This window comes from Trematomus bernacchii, unplaced genomic scaffold (assembly GCF_902827165.1).
Source record: "Trematomus bernacchii unplaced genomic scaffold, fTreBer1.1, whole genome shotgun sequence".
Classification (NCBI taxonomy): Eukaryota; Metazoa; Chordata; class Actinopteri; order Perciformes; family Nototheniidae; genus Trematomus; species Trematomus bernacchii.
In genome coordinates, this window is record NW_022987942.1 from 537048 (window position 1) to 546928 (window position 9881).

Consider the following 9881-nt stretch of genomic DNA (forward strand, 5'->3'; position numbering starts at 1 on the left):
CAAAAAAAAGCGTCTAGTGACATCTAGTGAGAGGAATAAGACATGTTTTCTCAATGCATTTCTCACAAAAGCTATTTTTCCTTAATCAGTTTTTGCATGACATGATTAGTATCTAATATTTTTCAATATATTTTTCTTTGAACTTGGCCCTCAATGTATTGTAAACGGTAGATCATAGATGGATTTATTACAGTCATACAACAGCTACAAAGTCTGGATTTAATTCACATGTTAGTCACATCATTTGATTAATTGATTGATCCCTGCATTTAAGAGTATTTAAATAAACGTCTTCAAAACACACAACCCGCTTTAGCTGATGAAAGAAACACGTTTTCTTAGGCTACATACAACTGTAGTGTGGTATTGCTACGTTTCTTTTTCATGATAAATATGCACAACATGCATTATCACTGGCACCCTCGGAGTGTCATCGCGAGACCTGACCGCGGGATTTTCTCGGCGGTATCCAGGCATCTGCTGCCTCTCTCTGTGACAGCTAGCTTCAGTAGGCTAGCTTCAATAGCCTCAGTAGCTTCAGTAGGCTAGCTCAGAAGCTTCAGGAGCCTGTAAACACCAGCACAGAGCACCGGGTGAGGGGACACGCTGCTGTCTCCTGACACTCTATCTGTGTGTGTCTCTGCAGCATAGCCCGAGGTAAGGACCTGTGTAACCTGTGTGTGTATGTGTGTGTGCTTATGTGTGTGTGTGTGTGTGTGTCTGCTTTTAGCCGGGGCTCTGCCTTTCCAGCTGTGAAGCTTCCAGAGCACGTTCAGTTATAGTTTAGCATATGCTAACACATGAATTATGTAATACATGTATATTTGCTTTGACTTCTGCTGTTAATATCAAAACCTATGAATATAATATAAAAATGTACTTAATAAATGCATGGTTAAGTGAATGAATGAGTCTTTACATCTCAGATCAGAAGAATCTGTGTTCAGTCAGCCTATATATTTTAGATGGGTTTCTATCTATCTATCTATCTTTATTGTATAGAGGGGAATATCTTACAATGTGTTTTGGGTCTACAGTATAGCTGTCTAGTTAGCTATCTAGTGTTGATTGGAGGCAAACATTATTAATATAATATTTTTTGAGAAAAGATAATATTCTTCAGTGTGATTTTCTGACCATCAATTTGATAATAGCACTTCGTATGTGTTCTGTGATCTTGGCTGTAAACAATGCATCTGAGTCCTTAGTGTATATTAACATCAGTAACATGTAATGTTTAGCGCACATCTGAAAGTCTTTCAGTGTGTGCTGTGAAAATGAAAATAACACAACGCTGCCTGTGTGGTATTTATGGTCCATCAACTCCAAGACCAGAAGCTATTTCATGTGTTCAGAAGGCTCTGAATAATACAAGAAGAGTTATGGAAAACACAATGCAATATTCTAAAAGTACAATATATTCAGCAAATATTGCCCCTTCATTCAAATGTAGTCGTTGACCCCAACATTTAAAAGCGTGTTTAACATGCATAAGCTGATTTGCATCTGTATCTGGCTGTTTCTGATACGCAGGATTCAGCATATTGATTCGCTGCACCGGCTCAGTTTACAAAGTATTTGCTGTAATCTCATCACATGCATCACATTTCTTTAGTACATTCTTCTTTCTTTAGTTTTCCCTTCCCTTTCCTCTGTGTGAGAGGAGACGTTCTTCAGGGTCTTGGTTTGCAGACTCGTAGCCCTCCCCATTATTCTGTCTCTTTTAACTGCATTTCTGCTCTGATTGAAAGCCATTCTTTGTATACTTTTCACAAAACTGACAGGCTACTCTGTGCAAGAAAATACGAGTTTGCAGGCTACCTTTAAATCTAGTTTAGGGTCTAGCCAAAAGCTGCCGTTTCTCAATTTTCAAAACTCATGTAAGTTGTTGAATTATCTGATATGAATTATATATATATTATTTAAAGTGATTTTTGAAAGTAATGACGGTTTCAAGCTTTTGGTAAGGATTCAAGTTTCTTCTTTCTATTCAGATGTACCTGTACATTTGACAGTTACTATGTTCTGGTAATTCATAGTGGTTATCAATGAACCTCCTCATACCTCACTGAACTGACTGGTGTGTCAAATTAATTATAACATGTGTCAGTGGCCAAGTTTCACTTTTATTTTTGTTCATTAAAGAACATTTTAGTGAAGATTTTCTTTTTCATCTTCCGTTTCTAATTGAAGCTCATAATAACCTTGTTTTAGGCCTACAGTATTACCTGTAAAAAGCTCAGAGGTTCTGAAGCAGCTCGTCTTGTCAGGATGTTAAGCTAACGTTAGCTCAAGCAGCTACAGTATAATTGTGTAATCATACTAATATCTATCCATAGTGTTCAGGATTTGTGTGACATTAATGTCAGTATCTGTCCCTGTCCACCTCTTGTTTTAGGGACCACGCAGACATCAATGTTTATAGACACTTTGTGTTTAGGGGAAGTAAATTCAATATTTACAAGATGGAAATTAGGGATCTCAAACACAATTTCATCTATAAGGTAAACACTGGCCCAAAAAACATTTTCTATATTATAGGAGCTTTGTGAAAAACCGTTTATCACACATTTTGGCAACATTTGTATTAACTCATTGTATTTTAAATGCTGCTTAATTCAATTTGCCCACTCCAGTCGGACGGTTAGGACTATGTGGAGTAATAACATTATTAGATCAAACACCACTCTGTAAAGAGGGTCACTTATTAATTCTTCATTGTCAACAACAGCTGCTATCACAAGCGACTGATACATTCAGTTCCGAGTGGCGAGCCAATGAGCAAGCTCAGACAGCATATGTCAGTAAATGTGTACATGAAATAGGATTTAGCGATTGCAAATTTCTCAGCCAGTACTAGGGCTGAACGAACGATTAATCGATTTTAAATCGAAATCGCGATTTGAAATGATGCGATTATCAAATCGCAAAGCCTGTGATTTTTTTTTTAATCAGAAGTGCTGTGCTCCACATGTACCAGCCATTGTTAACCAATCAGAAGTGGCCCATGATAGAAGGTGATAGACAGATTGATCCAATCACCTGCCAAGTATTTTTGAAAGTGCCTGCCCTTTTCCAAATGGCTTCCAATGCTCCATCACATGTTTCACATCTATTACAGGGTGAATCTTAAACTGAAGCTTGACTTTAAAGCAACCCAACGGAAGTTTCATGTAAGTTTAGTTCTTTCACTCGTAGCTCGGGCTGCGGGGCTGCTAGAGACGGGAGCATGTTGATGCGACCTTCCTAGCCGGAGATATGGCCGCATTTTACAATAAACTTCCGTTGGGTCGCTTAAAAACAAATATCACAAATCGAATCGCAATCGCAATATCTGTCAGAAAAATTGCAATTAGATTATTTCCCCAAATCGTGCCTTGGGCCATTTAATGGTGCTCTGACAGCTGAACTGATTTAGTTAAAGTCAAGACACCTTTGTTGGTGTTCTGATCCTTCAAAATTACAGATGGCCTTCAGATTGTGTCCATCATTATTTGATGATGACAAAGGATGGAACTGTTACACTGGAGACATCTAGACACGAGTACTTAAGAGCACATACTCAGGAATAGAATATGGATATGAGACCATTACCCAGTGTTGGCATTGCTCTGAAAGTCAACATAGTGAACATGTGTTTATACTGTATTTGGAACTGCTCTGACCATTTCTCTTCTTGGGCTGTGTCTTGGCTCGCTACTTCACGCTGCTAATGAAATACTTAGCTCCGTGTCTGCAAGGTCACTTTAAATAACTACAGAGAGCGGTTTCAGTGAGTGCTCTGTGAAGTGTTTCTGAACAGCTCACATGTCCATGGCTCAGTTGTAGACGGTTATATTTGCTGTCTTGCAGCTGCTTTGACAATAGATGATACAGATCCTCAAGACTACCTGCTTATAAAGATGAATGTGCTCTGGTCAGCCCGAAACTGAGCAGCATCGTCATTTTGAACTTTTCGAAGTCGATGCTCGCTGTTTCCAGTTGCCCTTGGTGCGGGCATCTCTTGACAGCTCTTTATGTATTTTAAGCTGTATTTTGTGTCTTTTCAGTTGACATTGTCCTTTGTTCTCTGCAGCAGCTGAGTAGTGCTGCATCAGTGTTTCCCACATCATTTGATTCTCCCGGCAAGAAAAGCCACCCCCCCCCCTCAAATAAGAAAATATATGCGAGTTCATGGCTACTGTAGGCAACGTTCTTGTTGCTCTGTGTTGCGTTGTTAATGAGTGAGACACACCGGAGTTGAGGATCTGTGGGGTTTATTCTCCCAAAAATATAATTTACAATTTACAATGTAGGCATTTAGCAGACGCCTTATTCCAAAGCGATTTACAATGACCAATTACAGGGACATTCTCCCTGGAGTAACTGAGGGCTAAGTGCCTTACTCAAGGGCACACTAGTAGTGGTGTTCCAGGCGGGATTTGAACTCGTAACCTTCCGCCCACCTCACACAAATGTATTATTATTATTATTATTTTTTTATGAAATCCATTTGTGGCGGACGATATTTATTTGTAGCGGCCCGCCACAAATAAATCAATGTATGGGAAACACTGTGCATTTGATGTGTGCATGCCCATGTGCATTCACTGAGGCACCTGAGTGTCTTCACAGAGAGTGATCCTGTTGCTTGTGACATATTGTACTTGTTGGGATGTTAAAAATAGTCCAGGGATTCTGCTCTGCTCCTGCAGAACAAAAGCAGCATGCAAAACAAACACAGCAGAGGAAAGAGAAATTGAAAGAACTTGACAACTAAGCAACATCAGATATCAGAAAGTGGTTTATTGCCAAGTAGGTTTACACATACAGGAATTTGCTTCGGTGCATGGTGAATCCATAATCCCAGTATGACATGTTTTCTTCTTGTTATGGTTGTGTGTATTCTCATGTGTTCTCTGTGTTTCCCTCTTATTCTGTTGCTGCTATAACACGTGTATTTCCCTACCGGGATCTTATCTTATGATGTAAAAAGAAAAGGATGCTAAAATAAATGATTAAAGACTAAGAGGCCCTAGTATGTTTTGGGGGTTTTTCCCTTTCCTGTAGTGTATTCAATACGTTTTTTGTGCATGTAAATGGTCTGCAAAGGCAAACATCGGAAAGTTCCCTCCAGAGGTAGTTTCTCTCCCACACATTCTAAAAAGTGTACACAATAAAGGTGAGTAACAGGAAAAAGTCAGAGCCCTAAGAGTTGGAAAGTGACCCCAGAGAGATGGAAAGCAGTTGATTGGCATGTCTGTGGGCATAGTATAAAGTAAGTAATAAATGAATACTTTGCTGTAAGTTAACAGCTAGCCATCAGATGGGTTTATAGCATGCTAGTTGCCCTGGGTTTGCAGGCAGCTGCTCTCCGTTAACTCTTGGTCTGATTTAGTGTCCCTCAATGACTCACTTGTTCTCTCAGTATGCAGATGAGTAGAGTTGTGTAGAAATACTCTGGTTCTTCTCTCTGTGCCTCCTCGCAACTTGTCATGACATTTTCAGGAAGGGTGACGGGGTAAGGTTAGGAAAATGTCTAATTTGTCTGCCAAAGCTAACAACCTCTATTCCCTAAGTCGCGGGCGGAAATCTGCTCTCATAAATCACTATGGGGTATCGCTTACATAAAGAGCACTGCAGCATCATAGGCTTGCTATTGTTTATTATTTAAATATTTTGTTTCTCCTGCCCTGATAATCACGTGATTATTTTCATTAATCATGAATTTTTGTTTGACTTTATGAATGTTAATCCTAACTTTACGTTCTTTCTTATTTATCCTCCCTAGCTTTCTCCTCACCTATACTATCGTTTTCCCCCAATGGTCAACCCCTGCTCCACCGACTTCTGCCTTCTTTTCTTCCTTTCCTAAGTTGTCGTCTGTTGGCGGATGTCTCGTCACTTCCCTCTGAGGTCGGGGGCCAGTTGGAGTGGTGAGGTGGGTGTGCAGCAGCAGTGATGCGGGCTTCAGTGGCAGGCTGCAAGATGAGCATTGGTGCACTCCTTAACGGGTTGCTGGTCTCTGTAGTCGCTGCTCTTCTTTGGAAGTATTCCAAGCTGAGTGAGCACGCCGCCCTGCTTGAGGAAGAGCTGCACATGACCCAGCAGTCCCAGGAGGTCTCGCAGGCCCACATCGACTACCATGTTGCCCTTCAGGCTCTTCAGGAACACGGCACCCGCATGGTCTGCACCGGAAAGATGCACACCGACCGCATCTGCCGCTTTGACTACCTCTGCTACTGCTCTGAGGCGGAGGAGTTTGTGTTCTTCCACTCCAATTCCTCTGTCATGTTGCCAAACCTGGGCTCCAGGCGCTTCCAGCCGGCCCTTCTGGACTTGTCCTCAGTGGAGGATCACAACACCCAGTACTTCAACTTCTTAGAGCTCCCAGCTGCTGCTTTAAAGTTTATGCCTAAACCGGTGTTCGTACCGGATGTGACACTTATTTTAAACAGATTCAATCCAGATAACCTAATGCACGTGTTTCACGATGACCTGATCCCTGCCTTCTACACTATGATGCAGTACTCAGACTTAGATGATGAGGCGCGTTTGGTTTTTATGGAGGGCTGGGGTGAAGGCCCGCACTTTGACCTCTACCGACTTCTAAGCAGCAAGCAGCCACTGCTCAAAGAACAGCTCAAGAACTTTGGCAAGCTCATGTGTTTCACTAAATCCTACGTGGGCTTGTCCAAGATGACCACCTGGTACCAGTACGGGTTTGTTCAGCCGCAGGGGCCCAAAGCCAACATGTTGGTGTCAGGAAATGAGATCCGGCAGTTTGCGAGGGTTCTGATGGACAAAATGAACATCACAAGGGTAGAGGAAATGGAAAAGGATGGAGGGAGTTCTGAAGATGAGAAAGGGAAAAAGGATGAATACATTGTACTGTTTAGTCGTTCAACAACACGGCTGATACTGAACGAGGCGGAGCTGATCATGGTGCTGGCCCAGGAGTTCCAGATGAGAGTGGTCACAGTATCCCTAGAGGAACAGTCCTTCCCCAGTACCGTCCAGGTGATCAGTGGGGCTTCCATGTTAATCAGTATGCATGGAGCTCAGCTAATCACCTCACTCTTCCTCCCTAGAGGAGCTGTTGTGGTGGAGTTATTCCCTTTTGCTGTTAACCCTGAACAGTACACCCCGTATAAAACCCTTGCCACCCTTCCAGGCATGGATCTTCACTATGTCTCTTGGAGGAACACCAAGGAGGAGAACACCATCACCCACCCAGATAAACCTTGGGATCAAGGGGGCATTACTCACTTGGAGAAGGAGGAGCAAGAGCGAATCCTGGCGAGCAAAGATGTGCCCAGGCACCTGTGCTGTCGCAACCCGGAGTGGCTCTTCCGGATCTACCAGGACACTTTGGTGGACATCCCTTCCTTCTTGGAAGTCCTTAAAGAGGGAATGAAGACAAAGCCCAGTGTGAGAAGATCCAAACCGGCCAGCACAGTTCATCCGGGCCGGGTCAGAGAACCCCAGTGTCAGACCTCGGTACAAACCACTAATGAGGCTAAACTCACAGTCTCCTGGCAGATCCCGTGGAATCTGAAATACCTGAAAGTGAGAGAGTTGAAGTACGAGGTGTGGATCCAGGAGCAGGGAGAGAACACCTACATGCCTTACATCCTTCCGCAGCAGAACTACACGTTTTCAGAGAACATCAAGCCCTTCACCACCTACCTGGTGTGGGTCAGGTGTATCTTCAACAAGAACCTCCTGGGCCCCTTTGCAGATGTTCTTATGTGTAGGACCTAGTACAAACACCTTGCCGATGTGTTGCTGTTTAGTTTATAGGTTGAGTCATGCTTGTGCCACACAGTCAAATTTGAACATTGTCCAGTGGGGGTTGGCAAAAGTGAAATGGCATATCCTAGACCAGGCTGCTGAACAGTAATGTTTCCCTGGCCAGCACAGGCAACAAGAAGACTTGAACCACAGGGTCACAACTCCATGGCAACAGCCATTCATAAATGGAAAGTATATTTTCTGTACCAGTGAAAGAAAGAAAAACCATGTCAATACTAAACATAACAGAAGTCAAATGAGCAGATTTATTTATGTGCAAATATAGAACATGTTTTTTAGTATTAGTCAAAACACTGGTTCTTTACCTTTTGACAGTATGCAATAGAGCTTTTCTCTAGAGAGCGAGGAAGGTTTTAGAATAGCAAGATTTGTTTATGTTTTCTGACTTGTCTACTGTGTGTGTGATGCCTGTGTGGCTTAGTGTACCTACCAGTTGTTTGATTGCTTACACCATTATTTGCAGAACCTAGCCGAAACCAAAGCAACATTCAACATCGTTCAGGCCATATGAACGATACATACCTTCAACCTGGTATCTAAAGAAATTGTGAAGGATTGTGTGTTTTTTTTTTTAATCAAAGCTCAACAAAAGTTAATAATGTTTTGACTCTGTGTAATTGTAAGGAGCATTTTGTGAGGAAAGCTCCTGTTCTTTAACTACACTATATTTTTAAATGTTACAATAGCACACAAGTCTTGGTCTTTCCAAAGTATTATGCCACAAATATTGAAGTCAGTTCTACTGAACAAATTATGTGCAAAAAGTGGCTTTCTTTAAAGAAACCCTATCATGCTTTTTGGATTTTTCCTTAAGTGTGTTTCTATAGGTTTTTGTGCATGTAAATGTTCTGCAAAGGCTAAAATCCCTGTGTTCCCTTCAGAGGGAGTTTCTCTCCCACACACACTGCCTGAAACGCCTCCATTGGTCTCCTTTGTTTACTTCTGTAACATAGTGACAGCACTATGTAACACTCGCGATTCTATTGGCTAGCGCTCCAGTACATTGTGCTAAGGGGCAGGACATCTCTAAATGGTTGACTAATCACAACAGAGCCGTCCAGCTAACCAATCAGAGCAGACTGGGCTCTGGTTTCAGACAGAGGGTGAAAAGAGGTGCTGCAGTATGAGAAAAATAAAGAGCTTTTTGTACATTAAAGCATGGAGACATGTCAGAGTAGAGACACACAATACTAATATGGACCTGACAATGAGCATGATAGGGCCCCTTTACTAATTGGCATTAATTACAACAGTGTTATAGTTTCTTTTGAGAGAAAATCCATATCAGGCTATAAATACAGATTTTTTTATTAAAACAGTCAAGGTATGTTGCTGCGTGGGGTTTTACTGACTTTTTCATTTGAATTACAATACTAAATGTCTGTTTGCTTTCCTCAAAGGTTTCCTAGCTGTTATGGAAAGTGTTACATTTGAGATAAAAACAGCAGACATCCAAAGGTGGCTTTTGCAGTTGTTATTTCATTCTTCTCATGAAGTGTTGGTAGCTAGACTGCAAAGAGGTGTTGAATTGGACGTGTTAGTATGTGTTAGCTGTAGCAAGAGACGGTTTATAGAATGCCACAAGTTCAACGAAACACTGCCACCAGCTTTGTGTGTAATGTGCCATTGTTAGGGCTATGTCATGTACTTATTTTGGACTTCTAAACAGTACATTATTATATTTGTCATGTTTGATTGCTGGCTGAAGATAATTTCCTTTACCTAAATCTGCATTTTCAGATTTTGATTAATTTATATATTTTTCGAGTTTTCAGCTGCAGATGCACGTTTACAATTATTTTTGAGCCATTGTTGTGTGTGCAGGATGTGATGTTTTGATATATGTATGTGTTTGTACTGTTAGTTAGATTAGCGTTAGCCCCTGTGCCCCCTCAGTGGACACAGCATCTGTATGTGCTAAGTGAAATGAGAGTACACCTTTCTGTTTTCTACATTAGCAGATAGCTAGAGTTTCTTTTTCAGTAACTGTGATTGAATAAAGAATCTTATTTCTTACAGTATCTGTTTTGTTTAACCAGTTTCTAACAAAAAACAATTGTATAAATCCTTAACCCTAGATCATTGAT

General features: G+C 41.4%; 1 protein-coding gene across 2 annotated transcripts; it reads left to right on the forward strand.

Annotated features, from left to right (window-relative positions):
- Positions 1 to 480: 480 nt before the first annotated feature.
- On the forward strand, positions 481 to 8756 carry pomgnt2 (protein O-linked mannose N-acetylglucosaminyltransferase 2 (beta 1,4-)). 2 transcript variants are annotated; one of them, XM_034115676.1, is made up of 2 exons: positions 481 to 657; positions 5771 to 8756. In XM_034115676.1, the coding sequence occupies exon 2, from the start codon at positions 5941 to 5943 to the stop codon at positions 7741 to 7743; it is 1803 nt and encodes a 600-aa protein (XP_033971567.1). In that variant the 5' UTR covers positions 481 to 657; positions 5771 to 5940; the 3' UTR covers positions 7744 to 8756. The 2 variants fall into 2 exon arrangements, with proteins under 2 accessions (XP_033971567.1, XP_033971566.1); XM_034115675.1 differs by having other exon boundaries at positions 505 to 657; positions 5856 to 8756.
- The last annotated feature ends 1125 nt before the right edge of the window (positions 8757 to 9881 follow it).

What these genes read in the sequence shown, in the direction of transcription:
- pomgnt2 (XM_034115676.1), top strand. Translation starts at nt 5,941, where the DNA reads ATGCGGGCTTCAGTGGCAGGCTGCAAGATGAGCATTGGTGCACTCCTT.